Raw genomic sequence first — 25,714 nt, 5'->3', positions numbered from 1 at the left:
TATTTCCATCACAAAGTGTGGGTGTGTGTGTGTGTGTGAAACTGGTTTATCTGCAATACCATGTCCACCTGTCTACATTCCCAGGTTTTCCGAGTCAAGGATCTGGACCTGGTGTCAGTCGACCTGAGAGAACACGGCCGGTTTTTCTCAAGCTGCTGCTATGTTATTGCCTACATCTACGAGTCTTCCAACAGGGAGGAATGCGTCATCTACTCTTGGCTGGTGAGCACGAGAAGCGAGTTACAAAACACTCCCTTATTACAACTTGATTAGGTCACAACACAGAATGAGCAGCTAATGTATTCCAAGTTCATTATGCCGTTTCCTCGTGCATTTTTTGTTTCCGCGAGAAAATTAAAATTAACATGCGCTGTTTCCCTCGCACCTTTCCCCTCACTACTGTAATGGTTCGTGAGGCAGCTGCAAGTAGCGTTTACTTTTGTTCCAAGCTGTACACACATACAAATGCTCTAGAGTAGTGCCAAATAAGAGAATAAAAAGTTACATCTATATTCAACTATACAACGCAGCCGAAACAAGAGTTTGACAAAAGCACTATAGTGTCTCTTAATTTAGTGCTTTTTTTTAAATTGAATTGCCTCCATTCCTAAAAATAGTGACTGCTTTTCATTTTCATTTCAGGGCAAAAATTCAAGTTCCGATGAGCGAGTCACAGCTGCATCCAAGGCTCTTGAGCTGGACGATCGCTTTAACGGACGAGCTACTCTGGTATGAACTTCTAGCTGATTTATGGGGAGGAGAACCTTAGACTGAAAGGGATAGGGGCAACACCTTGTGCATGGAAGCACCCTTATTTGTGAATGTGTACTGTAAGTCATCTTTGCTTTTTACCTGTGTTTTTACCGCAACGAATATAAATTGCCACGGTTTGGTGTGTAGCAGCAGGATGCCCTCTATAGGTACTGCAGATCCCCATGCAGTGGCAAGGTCAAAGCCTCTGAAAGATCCTGCAAGAGATGCATTTTAACAAATTTTATATAATCGTTGCTATCAACACATTTGCTATCAAAATTTGATACTGACTGGGCAGTAAAGGCTGAAATGACAATTCTGGCGTTCTGAAACATTGGCCTGTGCGAATAGTGATTTTCGGTTTGAAAGCAAATGCGACGCAAATGATTTTGCCTGAATAGACGCAAATCGAAGTAAATATTGAGTTACTTGCAATAAGAAAACACATTTGATTTCTTGGGCATGCTTCAGTAATTACAGCCTGTGTAAAAATAACAGGCTTGTTTAAAAGGGCTTGCAAATCTTCTTTATGGCATAAAACAAATGTCGCCACTAGTAAAGAACGGCGGTGCATGTTTTCGAACTTTGAAGTTGCTTCGAAAATTATTTTGAAATTTTCAAATAGTTCTACTGATTCGGAGCCAAACCGGATATCGCTTTATTTGCTTCAGTATTCGGAAACTATGAATATTTTCCACACCCCTACTGGAGTTTTATCAGTTGAAATTCATTTTTGTGCATGTATTCTTTGCTTCCACCCTTGTCAGGTGAGACTCGCTCAGGGACACGAGACTCCGCACTTCATGATGATATTCTCTGGGCAGATGATCGTCTTTGAGGTATGTATGAGCGCCTATTTATGCAGCACTGATATTGTATGACGACGCAGGGACTCGCTACGTGTGGAAGTGTTCAGCAAGAAATTGTGGTGCCGAAATCAAATGGCTATAAACTACCTTTTCATAGTGTTTCTCCCTGAATGCAATGCCACTAAGCAAAAAATGTTTTGCCTTACGCATATTCAAAACTGCGGAAAAGGCATCACAAGCGCGATGTTTTGTTCTGAGACAGGTACAATAGCATTTTGGGTGCAATGCAGAACGTTAATAAAACAATGTTGATATGCTGCGCCTCACTCCTAAAACAACCTAAATATCCCAAACCACCCTCATTTATGAAAATAATGTGTGGAATTGGTCTAAGAGTACATTTTACAATAGAAAACATCACAGGTCTTGAAAACGAATTCAGTATTGCTGCGCCATTTGCGCCATTTGCGCCAAAACCTGCGATTATATCGTTAGGCTATAAGCTGAACAGAGCAGTTTTTACCAGTTGTTCAAAAGAATAGGAGCGTTTCAAGGGAATCACTAGATGGCACTGGGTGTGTACAGCGAGTGCCGGGCTTGTACCTATCTGGGAGCGGCATGTCGTGTCACGCATGCTCGGCCAAAGGCACCGTCAGAAGTGGCAAACAGACAGCATTGGTGTACACTGTGCATGTTGTACTCGTGGTTCCAGGACGGAGACAGCACGCACTACAACGGCGGGGGCGTGCACAACGGCAATGGGGCGCTGGACTTTGCGAGCTACGAGAAGCGGCCGTACCTGCTGCAAGTGCACGGCACCCTGGAGCACAACACCAAGGCCGTCCAGGTGCCCTTCACGGCGGCGTCGCTCAACTCGGGTGATGTGTTCCTGCTCTTCTACGGAACCAACGTCTACCTCTGGGCGGGACGCAAGAGCACGGGCGACGAGCGCGAGATGGCCAAGAAGATCGCCACGGGTTCGGGACGGTACGTCTTGTAGATAGGAGAAAGGGGCCTGGCCCCACTTGTTTGGTGGCTGAAAAATTCAAATTTGGGAAGTTTTACGTGCCAAACCTACACCTGGGGTATGAGGTGCGCCATAGTGGAGGGCTCCAGATGGATTTTGACCAGCTGGAGATCTTTAACACCTGCCTAAATCTTGAAATATGAGCATTTTCGCTTTTGGCATCCATCTGAAAAGCAGCCACCGCCACTGGGATCAAACCCGTGCCCTTGGGATCAGCAGCACGTTTCAACCACTGAACGACCGTGGCGGGTATTTGGCATTTGAATGCAACTCTGAGCAACGTATACGTAGAGGCACGGCACAGCATGCACAGTCTACAGCTGAGAGGGTACTATGTACTACCGCATTTATTACCACAAGAGCGGGTGACACCACGGCAGCAACGGTCTAAATAGTGTTGTATCATGGCAGCCATGGGAGCAGTCATACTTGATATTGTCACGAAGACAAGGACGATGCAGTTGTCTTGAATGAGAAACACGTTTATTGGAGCGAACTTGTGCTCCCCTAACAACTCAAAAGAATACAGAGGCGGCGAAGCAGCGGTCAACAAAGTGACTTGCACAGGCGAGTGTCGTCGAATCGAATGCCCCGGCGTCCGCACTGCAGGCTTTTTATCTTTTGGCGCGCGTGGTTCTCGAAACGTCGATTCGCATCGAGAACGTAGTAGATCCAAGAAGATTATTCTGGGCTGTTCACGTTAGATCGGAATTCTCTCCCTATCACAACAGATAACACATGTGGCACAGAAAGAAAGAATGGAACACACGCTTCCCTTGGCGCAGAGATAACACAGACCGGCGCAGCCGGGCGGTAAAAGCAAAACACAAATAAACAAACCCAATGTATGGTTCGCGGCATTACCCCCCCTCTAAGAGTGCATCGACCCGATGCTAACATAAGCGACAGTCCGAACAAATGAAAATAAAAGTTCGTCATCGTCCGTAGAAAGGTTTTAAGCGAACCACGTGGACGACTTCAGGCCGCGTGCGTCGTCGTGATGTGCCGGAGTCACCATCGGGGATCACTTCGTAGGTAAGTTGGCCAACACGTCGTAGAATCTGGTAGGGTCCGAAATACCGTCGCAGGAGCTTCTCACTGAGTCCGCGTCGTCGGATGGGAGTCCAAACCCACACACGATCCCCTGGTTGGTACTCGGCGTCTCGGCGTCGGAGGTTGTAGCGGCCCGCATCCACCAGCTGCTGGTCCGTTATACGAACTCGAGCGAGCTGGCGGGCCTCCTCCGCACGTTGAAGATATCCGTGGACGTCGGCATTGAGGTCGTCGTCTTCTACGTGCGGAAGCATGGCGTCGAGCATCGTAGTCGGCCTTCTACCGTAGACAAGCTCGAACGGCGTCAGCTGTGTCGTCTCCTGGATAGCCGTGTTGTACGCAAACGTGACATACGGGAGCACTTCGTCCCAAGTCTTATGTTCAACGTCAACGTACATTGACAGCATATCTGCGATTGTCTTGTTCAGACGTTCTGTTAGTCCGTTCGTTTGGGGGTGGTACGCCGTCGTTCTTCGGTGATCCGTGTTGCTGTAGCGTAATACTCCTTGCATAAGCTCCGCAGTAAATGCCGTTCCGCGGTCTGTGATTAGGACTTCCGGGGCTCCATGTCGCAGCACAACTTGGCTTATAAAGAACTTCGCCACTTCTTGTGCAGTCCCCCTCGGAAGAGCGGCGGTCTCTGCGTAGCGCGTCATGTAGTCTGTCGCTACGACAATCCACTTGTTCTGTGATCGTGACGTAGGGAACGGGCCTAAAAGGTCCATTCCAATCTGTTGAAATGGTCTCGATGGGACGGCAATCGGTTGCAGGAGTCCGGCGGGTCTTGTCGGCGGCGTTTTTCGTCGCTGGCAGTCACGGCAGCTCCGGACGTAGTGGGTGACGTCAGAGGTAAGGCCGGGCCAGTAGTACCTCGCCTTGATTTTTCCAATAGTGCGGGCTGTGCCCAGATGTCCGGAAGACGGGTCGTCGTGGCACGCTTCCAAAATTTCGTCACGAAGGTCCGCGGGGATGACGAGAAGGTAATTCGCTCTTGTTCCTGGGCTGAAATTCTTCTTCACAAGGACGGAGTTTCTCAGGCTGAATGCTGGTAAGCTGCGTTTGAAGGTCCTAGGAACGGCAACGTTGCATCCCTCGAGGTACTCGATTATGACGCGTAAGTCGGGGTCGGCACGCTGCTGGGCGGCTAGGTCGCTCTCCGTCACGATCCCGAAGAACGCGCTGTCTTCATCAGAGTCTTGTGGTGGTGGGTCGACGGGGGCGCGGGACAGGCAGTCGGCGTCGGAGTGTTTCCTGCCGGATTTATAAACGACTGTAACGTCGAACTCCTGCAGGCGCAAGCTCCACCGCCCAAGACGGCCAGAGGGGTCCTTCAAATTGGCGAGCCAACACAGCGCATGGTGGTCTGTTACAACCTTGAATGGCCTTCCATACACGTATGGGCGAAATTTTGAAATCGCCCATATAATAGCCAGGCACTCTTTCTCAGAGGCAGAATAGTTTTTCTCCTCCTTCGACAGACCACGGCTGGCATAGGCGATTACCCTTTCGCAGCCGCTTTGCTTTTGGACAAGGACGGCACCCAAGCCTATATCACTGGCGTCCGTGTGCATTTCCGTTTCGGCATTTTCGTCGAAATGAGCGAGCACGGGCGGGCTTTGCAGGCGTTTTTGCAGCTCGCCGAATGCTTTTTCTTGGTCGTTTTCCCAGCTGAAAGGGGTGCTATCTTTCGTCAAGCGCGTGAGTGGCTCTGCAATGCGTGCGAAATTTGCGATGAAGCGCCGGTAGTATGCACACAGCCCGAGAAATCTTCGCACGCCCTTCTTGTCTTTCGGCCTTGGGAAGTTCGCAATGGCTGAAGTTTTTGCCGGGTCAGGTACGACTCCCGCGGCGTTGACGACGTGGCCCAAGAACTTGAGTTCCCCGTATGCGAAACGGCACTTTTCAGGCTTCAGCGTCAACCCCGACGTACGAATGGCCTCGAGTACAGACTCCAACCTTGCAAGGTGTTCGTCGAAAGTCCGGGCGAGTACCACTACGTCGTCGAGGTATACGAGGCAGGTGTGCCACTTAAGGCCAGCTAGCACAGTGTCCATGACTCTTTGAAACGTCGCTGGTGCTGAGCACAGCCCAAACGGCATCACCATGAACTCGTATAGGCCGTCTGGGGTTATAAATGCAGTCTTCTCTCGGTCTCTCTCGTCCACTTCAATTTGCCAGTAGCCGGTCTTCAGGTCCATCGATGAGAAGTACTTCGCGTGGCAGAGGTGGTCGAGGGCGTCGTCGATTCGGGGGAGGGGGTACACGTCCTTTTTCGTGATTTTGTTCAGTCGCCGGTAGTCAACGCAAAACCTTAATGTGCCGTCTTTTTTCTTTACGAGTACGACCGGCGCAGCCCAGGGGCTTTTTGATGGCTGTATAATGTCATCGCTCAGCATGTCGTCGACTTGAGTCCGGATGGCTTCCCGTTCGTGTGAAGAGACGCGGTACGGTGACTGTCGGGTAGGTCGGGCTCCATCTTCGGTTATTATTCGGTGCTTCGCTAGAGGGGTCTGACGTAGTTTTGCGCTCGACGAAAAACATTCGCTATAGCGACGCAGCAAAGCCAATAATTTTTTCAGTTGTTCTTGCGGTAGCGCCGGATTCACGTCGAATGGCTGCGGGAGCTTGAAGGTTTCTACGGGTGTGCGTTCAAAGTCGGCGACTGCGATCACATCGCTTGCTTCTTGCGTTTCTTCGAGGAACGCAATTGCAGCTCCCTTGTTTAAATGCTGGTACTCTTCGGTGAAATTAGTGACCAAAACGTGAGATTGGCATTGCTTAAAGTGCGCAATGCCTCTTGCGACGGAGACACCGCGGTCGAGAAACAACCTTCGATCACTCTCTACGATAGCGTCGATGTCAGAAGCAGCATCCTCACAGTAGACGGTGATCATCAAGCTTGCGCGGGGTGGCAGGGTGATGTGATCGTCGGCGATCCTGACAGCAGCACGGTGATCGGGGTTCGGCTGCGGCGTCGTGGAGTGATCGGAGGAAAATGTTATCGACTTGGTCTGCAGATCAATTATTGCGCCGTTGTCCGTCAAAAAGTCCATTCCGAGAATCACGTCGCGGGAGCAGTTAGGCAGAACGACGAACGCCGCAGGGTACGTTGTGCCGTCTATGGTGACGCGCGATGTGCACGTTCCACTTGGCGTCACGAGGTGGCCTCCTGCTGTGCGTATGTGCGGACCGTCCCATCTGGTCATAACTTTCTTCAGTTTAGACGCAAATGGTCCGCTCATTACCGAATAGTCAGCTCCCGTGTCTACGAGGGCGACGACGTCAAAGCCGTCGATGGACACCTTGACGTCAGATGCAGTCTTCCTCGAGTTCCGGGTTCGTCGGGGCGTCGTATCTCTGCTTGTACGTGTTGATGGTCGGGCACTGTGCATCGTCGTTGTCGTCGTCTTCTCAACGGACGTCTCGGTCAGGCCGGGTACACGTCGCGCCGTGTAGCTGTTGTCGTGTTCGGGAGTCTCGTCAGGGTTAGGTCGGGTCGTCGGGATGAGGGCATGTCGTGAATCACTGTCTTCAGCGCGTCCTTGCGTCGTTGGAGGGTTTCCAGTTTTTCGCCGTAGAGCAACTTCACCTCCAGAAGTTGCCGCCTTTAGTTTCCCCCGCGTGGGCTGGGAGACCTTCCACGTGCGAAGTCAGCACTGCTACGGCGGTCCGGCGACTTGTACGGGTAGGGCGACGGCGAACGGTTGAAACGGGCTGGTCCACGGCTGGTGTTCGACAGGTATTCTTCAATCTCAGATGGGTGCTGGCCAGGTCGGGGGCGTGGTGCGTCGACGGAGAAACCACGTAGTCCGAGTCTCTTGTATGGGCAGCGACGGTAGATGTGGTCGGCCTCTCCGCAGTGGTAGCACAGAGGACGATTATCCGGTGTTCGCCATACGTCAGTCTTCCTCGGCGTCTGGGTTTGTGCTACCGGGGGTCGGGCGGGCGACAGTGGGCGGCGGTAGGGCGGGGCCTCTTGACGACGTGCCTCTTGACGACGTGTTGGAGCAGGGCGGGGTCGGTGAACAGCCGCGGAGTACGTCATAGCTTGAGGCTCGCAGTGTACTTCGGATGCCACAGAAGTTCCCAAAGCGTTTTGAACTTCTTCCCGGATCACGTCAGTTAGGCAAGCGACTTGGGGTTGCGGCGTCGTCGGGAAAAGTTTCCGCAGCTCCTCTCTCACTACTGCGCGGATGGTCTCGCGTAGGCTATCAGCCGGAATCCGCATGTTGTCGATGTAGTTCGCACTGGCCGCGCCAACAAAGTTCCGGTCATACTGCTTAGCACGCATTTCGAGAGCCTTCTCAATCGTGCTGGCTTCGGTCACAAATTCAGCGATGGTTTTGGGCGGGTTGCGGACAAGTCCAGCAAACAGCTCCTCCTTCACACCGCGCATCAAGAAGCGTAACTTCTTTTCTTCCGTCATTTCGGGGTCCGCGCGGCGAAATAATTGCTTCATCTCCTCAACGAAGATTACGACCCCTTCGTTGGGGTGTTGTGTCCGAGTTTCAAGCAAAAGCGCAGCTCGCTCTTTTCTCACAACGGTAGTGAATGTCTTCAGGAACTCCCTTTTGAAGTGAGTCCAGTCGGTCAAAGAACTCTCATGGTTCTCGAACCAAGTTCGAGCAGCATCTTCTAAGTAAAAGAACACATGCCGGAAAGTTTCTTCGTCGTCCCACCTGTTGAAGATGCAGACGCGCTCCAGCTTCTCCAACCATTCTTCGGGGTCTTCAGCGGGGGCTCCCCGGAACGATGGCGGTTCCCGGGGTTGCTGCAGGACGATTGGCGACGTTGTTTCTTGCACCATGGTGTTGGTTGCAGCGTTCCTTTTCTTGGGCCCTTCTGGCATCAAACCGAACTCGGGTGGTAAATCTTGCAGGCGGGGGCTGGCTCTTGTTGGACTGGCTTGGCGGCTTCCCGAGGTTGTAGTGGGCATGAAGGGTGCGTACCCAGCACCTCCACCAGATGTCACGAAGACAAGGACGATGCAGTTGTCTTGAATGAGAAACACGTTTATTGGAGCGAACTTGTGCTCCCCTAACAACTCAAAAGAATACAGAGGCGGCGAAGCAGCGGTCAACAAAGTGACTTGCACAGGCGAGTGTCGTCGAATCGAATGCCCCGGCGTCCGCACTGCAGGCTTTTTATCTTTTGGCGCGCGTGGTTCTCGAAACGTCGATTCGCATCGAGAACGTAGTAGATCCAAGAAGATTATTCTGGGCTGTTCACGTTAGATCGGAATTCTCTCCCTATCACAACAGATAACACATGTGGCACAGAAAGAAAGAATGGAACACACGCTTCCCTTGGCGCAGAGATAACACAGACCGGCGCAGCCGGGCGGTAAAAGCAAAACACAAATAAACAAACCCAATGTATGGTTCGCGGCAATATAACCCAACTGGCCACACCGCTTCCCCTCAACGACTAGCCAGGGTCACTGTTCATTCTTGGCAGTGACTCTGGCTAGTCAGTGAGCGGAAGCGGTTTGGTCAGTTGGGTAAAAGTCGACACACTGTTCCCATCCACAACGGAAATCCTCGTTGGTGTTGTTCTGCACCTGGAGGTGATCAGCCTGTCTAAAACCCAACCGGCACGGTCGCTTTTACTCATTGATTAGCCAGAGTCACTATCAAGAAATAACAGTGACCCTGGCTAGTCAGTGAGTGGAAGCGATGTGGCTGGTTGGGTAAAATCAAGCGACTGCCCCATGGCTGCCATGATGCAACACTAGACAGTTGCCCACCATGGCACCCAACAGTTCCTCTCAGTCATTTTACCAGCTGAAAGTGCCAGTTGTCATCATCATGGGCAGGAGGAGGCTTTTTCATGCTAAATGATGATTACCATTTCATTCACTTAGTCGGGCTCGAGCAGGCTTGCAGTCCGCTGTTGACTGTGCAGCTTCAGTATCTAAGGCTGCGACAACCAGTGGTGTACACAGGGCCGAACTGTAGTGCCCACTAGCCTATGTTACTTTAAATGTAAGAGGGAAGAGGGTATCCTCATCTACCAAAGAAACAGAACTCTCCAGCCCGAGAATAATTGTCCTCCCAAGGCCATGGTGGTGACAGCTTAAAGTGACGGAATTTTCTCACTGTTGTCAATGCCTGGTGCAATCACTTATTTAGCAGGTGGAGGCACAGCCTCTAACTGAATGTAGGGCCTCGAGGGTAGGTTACTCAAAAAGAGGGAGAGAAGACTTCAGCAAGTGTACACAAAGTTTTTTCTCCTTAGTAGCCCTAGGATCACTAATCCAAAACAGACACAAAACTGGTGAAATTGGAAGATTATTGTACCATTACGTGTAACAGATTTCTGATATGGCGGCCAGGATATAGCACATACTACTATATTAATAAACATCAAGGCACACGTAAGGAGTCAAATTTTGTTCAAGTAACAGCACACGTGCAACCAGGAACTTCTCCATTCTAAGCACCCCCTTTGTTTTGAATCAGTAATGATTGAGGGGGTTGCTCAGATTGGAAACATTTCCATGTTGAAGTATCAACTCTTTTTTTTAAACATTCTCCCTGCGAAGGCGAGGAGCACATGCAAAAAGTGGAAAACTGATTATTTCAGCATTCACTCCATGTAGACCAGTTTAGAACTATGTGCGCTGTTGTGCACATTTTGTAGGCTCCAAAATTTCCACTCTTTTTCCTTCCTTCATCACAGGGAGATGGTCCTAGTGTCTGAGGGTCAGGAGAAGCAAGAGTTCTGGGATGCCATTGGAGGGAAACTGCCATACACCAGCGAGAGGCAAATCCAGGCAAGTGCTTCCCTAAAACACGAGAGCGATTGGGGGGGGGGGGGGGGGGCTTTGGTTTGATGAAACCTGACAACTGCCGCTATTCTATTGCAACTGTATTATTTTAAGTCCAGAGCGCAGCTTCAACCTTATAAGTTGCTTTGTGGGAATACTATGTCGTGACTCAAATGGCTTACAGATGTAGGTGTGAGCAAATGGCACTTGCTTTGCTACGCCTCATAGACCAGCACATGGGGGGCTTGGTGACGGTGCACTAATTGTGATAAGCACACTCAAGTGAGCGAGGGTTCGTTGGTTTTGCATATCTGGTTTTTGTTGGACTACATACCGACTGACAAGAACACATTCTCGCTTGTTTTCCGGGCATAACAAAAAACTGATCTTCCTCCACCCATAGCCATTACCCAGGCACATTGAGTAAAATAATGAGGATGCAATTTCCTCGCAGGAGTCTGTGGGCATGAGAGCACCGAGGCTGTACCACCTGTGGGACATCAGGGGCAACTATGCCCCCAGCGAAGTTGTGAACTTTGACCAGAGCGACCTGCTTGAGGACGAAGTGATGCTTCTCGATGCCTGGCACACACTCTTCCTCTGGCTCGGCCACGAATCCAAGAAGGAACACCGCAAGCTGGCATACCACACTGCTGAGGTACGTGCAGGGAGGGACATCTGGACAGCACTGCACAGCACTGCACAGTTTGCAACGCAGTCGCACCAAAACCAACAGTGACCTACGTACTACACTGAATATTGTCCATGAAGTGTAGGCTTAATCTTCTGCAACAGAACTGCATCCAGGTTGCCAACATCTTCCAGACAGTATTTAAAGTGTGGAGCTGTGTTGTGTCCAGCATACATTGTGGTGTAATGTGCCGGGACCCACTGCCATGTGTACATGATGTCACAATGTGTACCTAGTAGTAATGTTTATTTGATCAGCTTCTTAATCATTAGTAAAACATTAAAATGTCTAGTCAAAAAGTTGCTGCACACATTTAAAAAGAACTGGTACGAAGTTATTCCCAACATTTTATCTCTTTAGCATTGCGAACATAGCTCCACAACTGCGAAACACACCCTGCACAGCATGCAGACTTGCTCTGGATCAACGAATAAGCGTCAGGGGATATATAAAAGGCCCAGTATTGAGTTAAAACGGAAACAACAAGGGCATCTGAACAGTTCTTAGAGTTGTGAGTGTGAGAACGTTAATATCCAATTGAACGCCACAGAGTGTCCAATTCAGGGGGCTCTGCTCCATGCAAAGTTTAGGATGATGCATGCCAAAATTAAACCAGTTTAACTATAATCATTATCTGCTTTCCCATGTGGGTCTACACATGCGTGCGTGCGTGGATGTTGTCGTGTTTTATACTGCAGCACATGCTATGTAACATTCCGCAGCTTTGGGTTTGTTTCTGACACTCGCTATGGAACCAATCGTAGTCGCTTGTCATTTAGGAGTCTGCTTTCAGCCCTCGATGGTGACTGTTTCACTCAGTGGGGCATTTAATGCTTTCCCACTAACTTGTTTGCCTTCAGTGTGCAAAGAATGTTGCGGCACAGGGGCTCCGTGACTGATGTACCTACATGCGGACACATCTTTTAAATGTGAATGCATTTCTTAGTCGGGGGTTGTCGTGCGTTGGCCGGCGTGCGCCTAGCAACAGCTGTGGCGCGCCTAGCAACCGGAGCACGTGGTAGCTCGGGCGGGAGTAGCGGAGGGCAAGGGGAGAGGAGCGCGCTCGGCGTGTGAGGGCGCTCGCATCGCGAAGCTCGGGTGGAGTAGCGGAGAGTGAGTAGAGAGGAGGAGCGCGCTCGGGCGTGTGAGGGCGCTTGCATCGCGGAGCTCGACGGAGAGAGCTCGCGCGCGGGGCGGGCGTGTTGCGCGGGTCTCTCTCTCCTCTCCGCGTACCCTCTCTCCGCTCGCTGCGCTCGGAAAAATATATATAAATGCAGTGGAGCGCGCGCCTCTCTCCGTGACTGCTTGCCGCAGCGCACTCATCGGTGCACCCAATGCATTCGCATTTCCGCACGATCCCCTTCGGGGAGGTGGGGGGAGTTTTTTTTGCTGGAGCCAAGCACTCCCCGTGTTGACTGAGACCTTGTGTTCGGTCGTACTTGTTACTCTGCAGGAATACCTGCGTACTGACCCAAGCGGCCGTGCTCTAACCATTCCTATTGCAACTGTCAAGCAAGCCCTGGAACCGCCAACCTTTGTGGGCCTCTTCAGCTTTTGGGACGAAAGCTTCTGGAAGGTAACCAACTCTCGCGCACACCTTTGCAGGCTTTTCAATTAGCTTCTTCGGTGCTTCTGTTCAAATTAACATGTCTGAGATTATAGCAGTTAGAGAGGGAGAAGGAACAGGCCAACAATGGTTTCTGGGTTCAACTTAGACCTCGTTACAAGAGACACTGTTACAAGAGACACTTGGTTATAAGAGACATTTGAAAATGGTTTGCTTGGTTTTCCTATGTTCACCATGTTATCAACATTGCATACAAGGGACATGATTAAAGGAGACACTCTGTTACTAAGGGCAACTTTTTTGGGTCCCTAGAGTAAATTCTTCACTATTTATGAGACACAGTGAAAGGGGGACCTTATATGATGGACCTTGTGGAAAACTGCCCTGAAAGTGTAGCTTGGGCCTGCATCCAAGAGACCGCAGAGGTTCCAGAAACTTTTGAGGAGTTTGTGCGTTTGAGGAACCTACAGATCATGTGATCCTCGTGCAAGTAAATGGTTCCCTAGAGTATGAACCAGAGGAGGAGAACGATGATGAGGGTATTGTAGGACAGAAACGGTCGGCAGTTTACCTACAAAAATGCTTTGCCTACAAAAGTTGGGAAGGAAGCTGATACAATCTCCCATCCCTAAAACTACTATGAATGACTTTCTTAAGCCATAGTGAGGATTTTCTTGTTTACCTGTCCGAATACGCTTTGATACTGATTTATAACAAAGTGGCCATGTTCGACTCCACACTGTTTTCAGAATTTTTGGTAACAAGAGACGTGTTTCCTGGGTCCCTTGAATGTCTTTTGTAACGAGGTTTTACTGTATTCCCCCCACCCCTTCTCTCGAGTCTTTCCCCCAAGACAGACCCCTGAATAAAGGCCCATTGCCATTTGACACCTTGACAACAAAAGTGAGCGATGCAACAAAAAACTGTGCACTGCATGTGATAGCTGTGACCACAGGACTAAAGCTAGAGCAATGATCGAAGCAACAAACCTCAGACCTTCAGTCACCCATCCACTGAATGGAAATGGGCTTCCCTCCCTTAAATATACAGTTAACAGCCCTGGGTGGCCTGCTAAGCAGTGCTGGTATTCATTAAATGTTCCGAAAACACAATCATTTTCTCCATTTCAGAACCTTCCCACCTACGAAACTATTAAGGCTGACATTGAGGAAAGCAACCAGACTACCCTGGCCATGCAGGTAAAGAAGCCTTTTCTCTCCCCCCCTCACTATTCTGTACATTGGCTAGGAGTAATTGGGCCCCCTAAAAGGGTAAAAAAATGTGAAGGTGTGGGCGGGCCTTGTGGCAGGAAAAGAGGGAAGCAACTTCGTCAAAGCATTAACATGTCGAGTGCATAGCTCAGTCTTTTCTAAGCACATTTTGCCACTTTCCCACAGCTTTATGAGCAACTATTTTGAGGATTCATGAATGTTCAGAAATTAATGTTAAGCTTTTACAAAGTTAGTTCTAAATCCTGTACTATTATATATGACTGGACATGTTCTGTTGCACAGAAAGTCCAGTGTAAAGTTACTTGACAGCCTGCGTAATCTTTCGACGACTATTTCGTGTACATCACACGAGGCAAAAGACCTTTTTCGTCGCTTTTTGTGACTGCTGCTCGGGTGTTATGGCAGCACTTGAGCATTCATCTGAAATGCAAGAAAGGTGCAGTATTAACTATTTATTCTGAAGTATGCACCAAATTGTTTTTTCTATCTACCCCACAGTTAACCTGTTACGCCGAAAAGTGAAAGTGACACTAGCTACCAAAAAGTCTTCGCTGCTGTGGATTACCAGAAAATTCAATGTCCCCGGGTGGAATACAGAGAAGTCAGCCTCAGTAATGCCTCTGCAGACACACATTTAAGAATCGCTATGTAGCGCATTTGTAACTTCCCCGTAGTCATTTTGTTAAAAAAAAGAAACCTTTTGCAGCAACAAGCAGCCATGTACCGAAATTCGAGGGCAGAGGTGGAGAAGTTCCCCTTCGACAAGTTGAATGTAAAGAACCCTGAGCAGCTCCCAAGCTGCGTGGACCCCGCCAACAAGGAGGTAAGGTTTTATCTCCAAAAGCTGCATAGCCTCCTTCACAGGGACATGTTGCTGCATAACAGGCCAATACAATTAGGCAGTTCTTGTTTGCACAGTCAGACAATGAACTAGTACAGTAAAATCTCGATAAATGGAAATCACTTAAACGGAACTGCCACTTAAGCAGAACTGTAGCCTGTAAGTTGGTTGTTTTTGTATTCAGATAAAGTAAAGAAAACTTTCGGTAATTGGAGCTAAAATTTCCGCCTCACTGTGTAAACGGAACCGAAAATAGAACTTCTTGTCAAACTCATTGCCAATAGCATCAGCTTTTTCTTGTCCTGGCTTTTTAGTTTTTGTTTTCATTTTTTTAGCCGCGGCCTCGTAAGCCTCGTCTCGAGGCATGTTAGCACGACCAATGCAACACCACAGTTCTTGTTCTAGTCAGTCGGTCTCGATTCAAGTCACCGAGGTTACAAGGCTTAGCTCCTGCCGCCTCATTCGTGCCATCTAGGTGCTATTCGTGCTTCATTACTGCATTGCCGTCTTCTAAATTTGGTGGCTCGTAAGCACTCGTGAAGTCGAGACCTGAGGCGTGCACTCCATGCGCTTACGTTAGAAAAAAAGGACATCATTCTTGACTTCGAACGCCCCTCTTTGATGCATTTTCATGCGTTTTTAGGGCACAGTGATTAATTGTCGCCAAATAAACTTCGTGAATGTTGTGCCTAAACCTACCGTAGTTTTCTTGCTTTCTGAAAAACATCAGCTACATTCACCTTCCAGTGCCTAGAGTTCCATGAAATGCCCTTAAGAGTGTGAAAACACGTAAATTTGCACTTTTGCGCATCTCTCTCACTAAACGGAATTTTTCGGTCCCTTTAAGTTCCGTCAATCGAGTCTACTGTACTAGGTGCCAGGTCAGATTATAATACCACCATTCGCTAAGTAGGCTCTGCAGCGTGCAAGTTGCAAGCCTCTCATAGTAGCTGGCCAAAGCAATCCTTGGCACTCGCATTGCATAAAATCTTGTAAGCAACCAGATTAAGGGGAGATCTAAAATGGGAGCAAGATTCTGCGAAGTAAAATTTGACATCCACCCGAAATGCAGCCATACGGCTACAAAGGAAATTATACAGCTTTCCCAGAAACATTGAAGTTGAAGAAAATTTAATCCTGGTCCAGGATAGCTGTCTTAGCTTTCCTTTGTAATCGTACGGCTGCATTTCAAGTGGATGTCAAATTTTCCTTCACAAAATGTGTTGTCCTTGCAACCAGTTTGTTCCCATCTTATTTCTGTCATTTCCATCCTCACAGCTATACCTGAATGATGAAGACTTTGAGCGCATCTTTGCCATGAACTACGACCAGTTTGACGCCCTTCCACGGTGGAAGAAACTCGACCTCAAGAAGAAGGTCGGGCTCTTCTGAGCAGCCGGAGAAAAGGACGCCAGGAGCAAAATTGATTGCCATGTGGGCACGCCTCCCCCCTCCCCAAGCCAATGACCAAAGATTGATGCTGCAAAGCATTGCTTCCTTCACAATGAAGTCTATCGTGCGGAGCCCTGCCAAGGAAGGAACTCGGAAGAAAATTATTTTTATACACCAGACTTTGCTTCCACTTGGGACCAAGCCCTAATAAAAGGCCAGATTCTAACATAACAGCGTGCAATTTCTACTACAATGGTCCTACCCTACAATTAAAAGCTTTCAAAGGTGCCATGCCGTATGTCTTCCCAACCACTTCTTCCATGCTTTCCAGCGTAAGGTACCCCTTGCCCAAACATACAAAATGTTTAAAACCACAACTTGCAGTAGGTGGCCTGCCCCTTATGATGGGACACAAGGTTTCAAAGCATTAGTTGATCCAGTGGGTAGAAAATATCCCTGAGGGATGGTAGACAGAATGGCTGACGGCACAAAGAGAATGATTAAGTTGAAAAGTAAAGAGGATAAATTTGGGCCGAGTGGGAATCAAACCCAGGGCCTCCAGAATGCGAGACCCCAAAGCAACAACAGCTAATATGCTAGCCGACAATATGTGGACGCAGTATGTGTCACAGCTTTCAACTTAAACTGCTAGAGACATATGGTGTGGACTTAGTAAATGCGTTGTGGCCTTCAACTTAGAAACTCTAGTTATAGAAGTGTAGTGAAGCTACAGAGCAAGACTATATAGAAGTGTATTGAAGCCACAGAGCAAGACTATATAGGAGGAGAAATCCACCAACAAGTCCACACTGCAGCAAACATACAACACTGTACCACACTACACACGGCTTGCCAAAATGCACCAGCAGCTCCCGTTATTCACACCCCCCCTCGAGCAGTGGGAGGCTGCGCTGTGCAGTTTGGACGCTGAGGACCAGCGACAGTTGGTGTACCAGGCACTCAGGACCGCAGCCGCCGCAGGGGCCCTAGACTAAAGGCTTCTCCCGCTTTCAAGTGTGAACCTTTTTTACTCGAAATAAATGCTTTCCCACTTCTCCTTCACCGCCGCAGCTACGAAGCTTTGCAGTCCGCGTTGGTTTTTATTGTGACATTACCAGGTCGCTCGCCCACACTTGCCGCAATGGGCCATGGCGGTGGTGAAATTTATTCGGGAGAAGCCCTCAGTCCAGGGCCCCTGCAATGGCTGCGGTCCTGAGTGCCTGCTCGAGGGTGGGGGTGCGAATAATGGAGGCTGCTGGTGTGTTTCTGCAAGCCCATGTGGTGTGTACAGTGTTGGATGTTTGCTGCAGCGTGGGCATGTTGGTGGATATATTGTGAAGTGTATAATATCCAGGAAGCTAAGGTGGGGGTATGTGTTAGTCTGTAGTTGCTGCCAGGCTACAGCTTCCTCTCTGGTGAGCTTTTGGTGCAGTGGTGGCCAGGCACATCTAGAAAGGCGGTGATGTTGCAGAAGTGCACGGTACTGCTGCTGGAGAGGGTAGCGGCACCTGATGAATGAAATGATAGCGGCCGCAATTCGTTCCGTGGCTGCGCAGTCAAATGAAGATCGCGGCGGCCGTGCAGTTTCATCACGTGCAGCAGATGCCGCTAGCTTAACCTATTACGAGCGCTTGCGACATTATCTGGCAGCACTAGGGAGCCTCATTTCCCCTCCTGTCTTGTTCTTGCTTCGTGACTGAAGCCAACATGAGTAATTGCTGTAAAGGAGCCTCCAGATTTACTGGCCACCACCTTTGAACTGCAATGCTCTATTTGCTTACAAATAAATAATTACAGCTGACATTTCACCCTCATTTCCCTTCCATTTTTCTGTAATGCAAAATTGTACGTCAGACATAGTGAAGAGGGACCACTTACAAAGTCATTCAAGGCATTTCACCTAGGGGGTGCAGAAATGGCCTGCATGATTCTTCAGCACGGCAGCCGACGGCTGGTCAGGTCACGACACCGACAGCAGCAGTAACTTCAAGAGTCTTGCCGCCCAACAGCAAAAAGGGACACTAGCTCTTACGCTCAATGTTTGCAGCGGAAAATTTTTATTTCCCGCCCGCCCACCCATTCGTTCGTCCGGCTGTCCGTCTCTCTCTCTCTCGCTCTCTCTTCGTCCTAAGCAGAGGTTTTTTGCACTGTGGACGTTACAAGAGAGCAAAAAATGTTGTTCGTCTTAGCCGAGTTCGTATTAATGGGAGTACAATGTGTGTATATCATTTGCTTGCAGCCCATGATGATGGCAAGATGATAAAATGTACCTACCATTATCATCATCATTATCACATATGTACCGGGTGTGCGCGAGATATTTGAGAACGCTATCCCTTATCGCTATAGACAACAGGAGCCTCATCTTATATATCTAGGTGTACGGCTTCTTGTTAGTTGACCCCTTATCACTCATAATGCGCAGTTTGTTCAAAGATGGAAGTGCACAAGTTGAACCAGGAAATTAAACACCAGGCAGTCCTCGTCGCCTTGGCTGCGCACCACAGCGACTTGGAAATTGCCACCTTTTTGAAACTAGCAAAGTCTTTCGTTTACAAGTTGCGGACAGAGCTGATGTGTTGTGGTGGTAACGTGGCTTCTGTGGCGAAAAGGAAAAAGCACGGTCAGCGGTTAGACATCGTCAAAACCCCTTAATTTCTCCGGCGGTGGTGTTATCCATTGTTCGCACTGAGGGTGACGTCATGCTGCCACACATTTTTTTGCAGGACTCCGCGTTGAAGCTGCCCGTTACGTGGATGTGCTTGTCACTGTTGTAAAGCCATGAATAGAGAGGGTTTCTAAAGGAAGACCATATGTCTTTCAGCAAGATTCGGTACCTGTCCACACCGCCTACGTCACCCAATAGTGGCATGGCTGACAACTTCTGTGACCCCATTACGCCCAACTTGTGGCCTCCTAACTCTTCAGATTTAAATCTGCTCAATTACTATGTCTGGGGTGTCATTGAGAGAGAGGTTAACAAAGGGCCGCATAATACAAAAGACTCGCTGAAGGCCACCATTTCTCACTCAATGGCCAACATCTCTAAAGAGCACCTGATCCATGCATGCAGCCATTTGCGAAGCCGAATCGAATCGCTTATTGCTGCCGATGGCAGATTAATTGAGTAGTTATGGAAATAAACCATAAGAAACGTACTTCACAAAGTTTGGTAAGAGATATCATGCTGTGCCTGACACCATCGTTCTGTTCTTAAATACTTCGTGCACCCGGTATGTACAGCGGAACCCATTCATACATTTTTCACCGGACCGGGAAAACAAAACGCAACAACCAGGAAAACACAGCAGTGAGGAAACCTTCGAAAATTAACGAAAACAGAGTAGCCTTGACTTGCAACCATGTATTTCTGCAACTTTGGCTTTCGAACCTTAAAAAACTCGAGAATGCAGGATTGCTGCTTTTTGCGATCACTGGAAAACACCACGCATGGCAATGCAAGGTCCCTAGTGATGTCGACTCTTTTCCGCGCTGGCTGCTTGCCTACTGCGTTTAGTATGTCAAGCTTTTCCTGAAGGGAAAGCACTTCCCATTTACGCGACGCCATCAAGGCATGACAAAGTTCGCGGTTGCAAGTTCAACGGTGTTCTCAAAGCTTCAAGCATTTGATGACGATGAGAGCACGTGCTATTCTTGCAGTGCTGCGTTTATGACAAGCACGCACTTCCAGCATTCTGAAGTAGAACTTCCATTGTAAGCTCAATGATGATGGTGATAGGGTAGCATTTCGGCTGGCGTACCCGCAAATTTTCCCGCCATTTTTTCGCGGGGCTACCATGGTTACCAGACCAGAACTGCCCTCTGTTGATTAGCTCGCATCATCCGTAAAGGCCGCGGATCTGTCAGCCTGCTCTGGTGCGCGCTCGCGCCGCCGACTCGAGCTCGAGCCCGGGATTTTTTTTTTTTCGCTTCGTCCCCATGGTTGTCAGACCAGGACTGCCCTCCTATTTACGCACTGCCTTTACGGGCCCCATACGTTTGTAGTACCTCCCGTGGGGACGAAGCAAAAAAAAAATCCCGGGCTCGAGCCCAAGCCCGCGGCGCGAGCGCACAGGTGTTTGTAACCAGAGCGGGCTGACAGATCCACGGCCTTTACGAACGATGCGAGATTTCGGCGCATGTTAACGACCCCACGTGGTCAAAATTGATCTGGAGCCCTCAGCTACGGTGCGCCTCAAGCCTGGAATTAGAATTTGGCACAAACACTATAATCTGAATCTGATTATGATTTTGAATGAATGCGGCTTAGCCTAATTTTCAGTACTAAATGAGTTATTTATATTTACAACCTTTGCATGCAAGGGACGATGTCTTCATCCCTAAGTAATGTAGATTATTAGAACAGCTTCTTTTTCTATTCGTCCTCAGGATTGCCTAATGGAAACAGTAGCAATACTGAGACACAGAACACTCATGCGCATTTGACAAGCCGCTGATAAAAAAACTTTGTCAAAGGGGTCACTGAAGACCGCAGCCTCTTCCATGCTCAATAAAGCACGCAAAGCAATTCATATTCATTCCTTCAGCATAAGCTACTCCTAACATTTGACAATGATTGTTAGTTTTTCTATTTAAAAACAATTTATTCCTGCATGCATACTTAAATGCATTTCGTTTGTACATGGTATACACAGTCAAAGTTAAAAAAATGAAAGCAAAATACGGATTATGCAACCACCGCTGGTGCTTTTGGGGCACTCTTCCTCCTATGGTAAGGATTTGAAGGAATAAATGGAAAGTATGAAAGCAAGCCGTGCACGTCTGCCCTAACAATGATGCAGTAACCTTTTAGCCACTACAAAATTTTAAGTGAACAGGTAGAGGCACTAAAAGAAAACCTAAACTGGTAATGGCACTGGCAGTGGAACTTCGGGGAGTAGGGGCAAGGGGAGTCAGCATCACCCAAGGGGGGCTCGGGTCCCCGAGCACCCCTGTAGTCGGCACCTATGCTATACTCGGTTACAACTCAAGAATGGCACCACCTCATGTAATGTATAGGTCTCTTCGATTTTACTGCACTCGCTGCACTCATTCAGGTAGTGCAGCACTCGTCTCTTCGATTTACCGACGGTGCAGAGAGTGCAGGATGAGTTCATGCTTTCCCTGCACCTCCCAGGGAGGAGGTGCAGAAGCAGACGACAAAAGTGCAGGACCGGTTCTGCAGTGGCGGCGCCTGCGCTGAACTGGCTGAACTCATCCTGAACTCATGCAGAAAGTGCAGGCCAAATCACTCTGCCAAAGCGCCGGACCCGTGACGTCAGTGCGCGCGCGTTTTGAAAGGGGTTTGCTATGAATGCGTGATATTGTCTGCCTTGTCTCACGCAGTTTGTTTGTCGTCACTGGAATCGTTTATAAGCATATCAAGTCCAAAAAATCACGGGAACGGCTCACGCCATGTTAAAAATATTCCCAGTAACGCCCTACTTGCGCCGCGCGGAGAAACATCCGGCTACGGTGATAAGGCACAGCGGCAACTTCCGGTGCCGTTCTTAAGTTGTCACCGATAGAGCAGATCTTACCAGCAGTTGTATTATTAAAGCTGCATCATTATATATGTTAAAGGCTGAACTTTGTACTTTCTTGAAATTTTGAAAAAAATTCCCCGCATTTACCCGAGGGGAAGAATGTGAAAGTGCGAATGCAGGAGTTGAATTTGCGCGGTTCGGTAATGTTCGCGAAAGAGAGATCACACACACACACACACAACTACAAAGAAAGAAAGATGCATTTATTCACAGACACCTATTTGTGTTGTCGTTGTACTTGATTGCTAGAGCGTATCTCAGCTTTGAAATTGACACCTATTTGTGTTGTCGTTGTACTTGATTGCTAGAGCGTATCTCAGCTTTGAAATTTCGTGTCAGTACTCCTTTAAGCGGGTGCATCAGCCCTTCTCACGCCCGATTCCTGGCCAATCCCCCACGTGGGTATGTGCCATGCACAGACACCTATTTCTGTTGTCGTTGTACTTCATTGCTAGAGCGGATCTCAGCTTTGAAATTTCGTGTCAGTACTCCTTTAAGCGGGTGCATTAGCCCTTCTCACGCCCGATTCCTGGCCAATCCCCCACGTGGGTATGTGCCATGTCAGCGGCCAGGCAGCGCGTGCCCATCTCCCCCCGTTGCCAAGGAAGACGAGGAGATTCCTGGCCAATCCCCCACATGGGTATGTGCCATGTCAGCGCGCGCCCAGCAGCGCGCGCCCCCCCCCCCCCCCCCCCCCCCCCCTTCGTTGCCAAGGAAGACGAGGAGCGCGCGCACCCGCAGCTGTTGCTATGCGGACGGCGGCGGACGCTTCAGGCTCGCTTAAGAAGTGCATTCGCACTTAAAACATGCTCACAGAAACATTTCCAGCATACATTTATTATACATTTACACGTGTTTGCTCCCCGTTTGTTCCAGAAAAAGGCTTAAACAAGCTCCACCAATCCCGTTTGACTATTCTTTTGATGTCACAAATCATAGAGCAGAAACGTTTGTGTGGCAGTGATACTTTTCGCATTTTTCGCATTTTCTGCATTAATGAGTAATTGCCACTGTCAAGAGTGGTATGGTATTTGCATTTACAGCACTGTAATCTACTGATAGAGGCCAACTCGTTTGTACATCTTAGTGTCCTTTTTATGTAATTTTACATGGTCTCCTTCAACCCAAATTGTCGATGTATCACTGGCTACTACCCCTCAATCCAGCATTCACTTCTGTACACACAAATAGCCCAAAAAGTTGAGACACTCTTGTACCTATGTTGGTAGAGAACTGGATGTGTTGTCCAAAAGTTGTGAGTTCAGTTCTCATTTCAAGCACAAATCTTTCTCCATCATATTTCTTTCCTACCATTTACGAAACTCCTAACTTCACACAAAAAGAGACAAATTATTTCTCTTACAGCTTCCTTGAGTTCTTGACTGCTGGCTTTCCTTTCTATGTCCATTCAATGAGCCCCACATTCCAGACTATGATAAAATGTGTGTGTGAGAACGTGTCGGCTTTGTTCTATAGATAGCATGTTCTGTGAAGAATATGCACCAGTAAGTTGCCCTACTTCACAAAATATATTATGCTTTGATCTGCAACAAAGCCCCTTTACCACCTTTAATTTAGACCTGTTACATGCTGCTTCTTTACCCCCACTCCAATAACCACTGCTTTTGACAGCTTCTCCGAGAACACCTCAACACAAACAGCTTTTAATACTGACTATAAAGAATGAAACTCCGCCACAGTTTTCTTGAATTGCAGAAAAGTTTCCTTTTCCATAGAAATTCCGAAGGCTACCAGTAACTGGCATTTTCTGCGAGAGAAAAGTCTGCCTAACATATTTTGGCTATCCCTAAGAGCTTGAGATCAAATTTACTGGAGGCACAAATTTTATAAAAACAACATAAGCTTCAACATCATATCTGCGATTTACGCTCTCCCTCACACACACCTTTGTTCATACATTCAATTTTGTCACATAAAAAAAAAAAACAGGAGTACACCATCTTTTCTCTTTCACTACAAAGAAGCAAACGTTGACTTGTGTTCAATCAGTGAAATGACTATGTATATTATGACAAATCAACGTCTTAACAAACCTGTGCTAACGACGACGGCTAATCCTGAGTGGCCCTACTTGCAAAAACACTTTCTAAATGCATGTCCGAACAGTGTAGCTGAAGCCAGCAATCAAGTAATTCCCAGTTCACGGGTTCACAAAACGTCAAACACAGTGCGATCTCGTACATACCGGGTAGGGAAATGTTTTGCACACTTTTACATGAAACACATCGTGCGTATCGCATTATGCCACACCACTGCAGTCTCTGACATGCAATGTATGGCACACCTAATGCCCCAAGCAAATATAAGTTACCTTTCCAGGGTGGTGAAAAAGGGGAGGATGCCCATTTCACTGAAATTGCGCACGCACACACACACACGCACGTGCACGCGCACACACACACACAAAGTCCTAGTGTCACATTTCACCGTCCCTTGCAGCCTCTTTCAGCAACCTGCTCAGAGTGTCCATGCACACCGTCAGTTTCGCACATGACGAGCACACGGTGGCTGCAGGCGCCACATCCCCGCTGCCAATCTCAAACGCAAGGTCCAAGGGAAGGTCGCGGTTCGAGTGGTGCAACCAGTAGTGCTTGTCCAACAGCTTGAGCGTCGGGAACTGCCGATCACAGCAGTTGCAGGACACGGTCGGCAGGATCTGTTGCTTCTGGTGTTCCGGCAGTGAACGGAAGGTGTTCAGTGGCCTTTTTCCAGGAAGAGAGCTTGCGTTGTTAAGCTTCTTCACCGTCGTTTCAGGCTGCTTCGGGACTATGGGCACACTTGGGCAGACTTTCGAAGGAGACGGGCAAAGGATAATGATCTGCCTACTCCTAGGAAGAGAGCTTGCACTGTTCAGCTTCTTCGCCGCCGTTTCCGGCCGCTGCTGCACTTCGGGCACATTCGGGCTGCTTGCGGAAGGACAAGGAGCGCTGGTCTTGACCCGCTCCCTGCCAGAAACATAGCTTTGCTTCTGCACTACAGACACACTTTTGCTGACCTCAAGAAGGCAAGGGGCAACGATCCTGACCTGCCTGTTGCGACGACTGCTTTCGGAGGTAGTGACGACTTTAACAATCCTTCTCCGTTGTGATGCCCGTTTTGGCACACCGTCTCGACAGATCTGTGAAGGGCCAGGACTGCTTTCGGAGGTAGCAACGGTCTCACAGGCCGTGTTCGGTTGTGGGGACAGTTTCGGCACATCGTACAGACAGATCTCTGAAGGGCCAGGACTGCTTTCGGAAGTAGCGATGACCTTAACGATCATTTTTCGTGGTGGGGCCGGTTTTGGCACATCATCTAAACAGATCTGTGAAGGGTCCTTAGCTAGGATCTTGACTGATCTCGGCCTCTTTTTGAGCCTGTACTGCTGCACACCCTTCTCAGGTGCACCGCTCGCAGTCTTAGGGTTTCTTTGGAATGCTTTCCTAAGGCCTTTCCGGGCAGCGGCGGTGTGCATGACCATGTGATTGAGGCGGGCTGAAGACGTTTCAAAGACTGCGTAACAGTGGAAGCACGGGAAGTGGCGGCGAGGAACGACAAGGGGAAGGCGTGCTTTCTTTTCAGCATTGGGCGTAAACTTGAGGGCTGATCCTATGCCGGTGATGTGCGCCATCAGGCCGTCGTACTTGGTGAATTCCTGCAGGCAGTGGCCGCAGACAAACTTCTTGGAAATGCGCGCCCTGTGAGTGTGCACGTCCGAGAGGAACTCGCACAAAAACGTCACCGGTCGGCCACAGACTAGGCATGGTGACCCCTGTGAGCCCTCTGAAACAGAAAACCCCGATAAACTCTAACGAGTGATTGATCAAGCAAGCAAGCAAGCAAGCAAGCAAGCAAGCATGAGGAAGCAAGCAAGAGAGAGAGAGAGAGAGAGAAGTCACAAACAACTTATGCAATATTTAACCATTTGTTTTTGCTCTTTTCGTCAAGCAGAAAACAAACAATTCAACATTTTAATTGTTTGTTTTACTTGAAACACACTTCTTTTAATTGCACAATACGTATTTATGGCAGAT

At 48.7% G+C, this 25,714-nt stretch overlaps 2 protein-coding genes across 5 annotated transcripts in view; one reads left to right on the top strand and one right to left on the bottom strand.

Moving 5' to 3' along the window:
- Positions 1 to 16,365, top strand: part of LOC144169896 (advillin-like) — a 31,414-nt gene extending 15,049 nt beyond the window's left edge. Inside the window, exons 15-24 of the mRNA XM_077699322.1 lie at positions 85 to 222; positions 643 to 729; positions 1,521 to 1,592; positions 2,275 to 2,549; positions 10,324 to 10,417; positions 10,866 to 11,069; positions 12,556 to 12,678; positions 13,800 to 13,868; positions 14,608 to 14,724; positions 16,021 to 16,365. Coding sequence (XP_077555448.1) covers positions 85 to 222; positions 643 to 729; positions 1,521 to 1,592; positions 2,275 to 2,549; positions 10,324 to 10,417; positions 10,866 to 11,069; positions 12,556 to 12,678; positions 13,800 to 13,868; positions 14,608 to 14,724; positions 16,021 to 16,134 — 1,293 coding nt within the window. The 3' untranslated portion in view covers positions 16,135 to 16,365. The remainder of the gene's footprint in view (positions 1 to 84; positions 223 to 642; positions 730 to 1,520; positions 1,593 to 2,274; positions 2,550 to 10,323; positions 10,418 to 10,865; positions 11,070 to 12,555; positions 12,679 to 13,799; positions 13,869 to 14,607; positions 14,725 to 16,020) is intronic.
- Positions 16,366 to 22,484: 6,119 nt separating this feature from the next.
- LOC144169893 (uncharacterized) overlaps positions 22,485 to 25,714 on the bottom strand; it is a 29,701-nt gene continuing 26,471 nt past the window's right edge. For 2 of the 4 annotated variants that reach the window (XM_077699320.1, XM_077699317.1), the window contains one exon: positions 22,485 to 25,463. In XM_077699320.1, coding sequence (XP_077555446.1) covers positions 24,118 to 25,463 — 1,346 coding nt within the window. In that variant the 3' untranslated portion in view covers positions 22,485 to 24,117. The remainder of the gene's footprint in view (positions 25,464 to 25,714) is intronic. The other 2 variants (XM_077699318.1, XM_077699319.1) reach the window with 1 other exon arrangement.

This window comes from Haemaphysalis longicornis, unplaced genomic scaffold (assembly GCF_048455015.1).
Source record: "Haemaphysalis longicornis isolate Haplotype H1 unplaced genomic scaffold, Haemaphysalis longicornis Haplotype H1 scaffold_2, whole genome shotgun sequence".
NCBI lineage: Eukaryota > Metazoa > Arthropoda > Arachnida > Ixodida > Ixodidae > Haemaphysalis > Haemaphysalis longicornis.
This window is presented reverse-complemented; position numbering and strand designations above follow the sequence as displayed.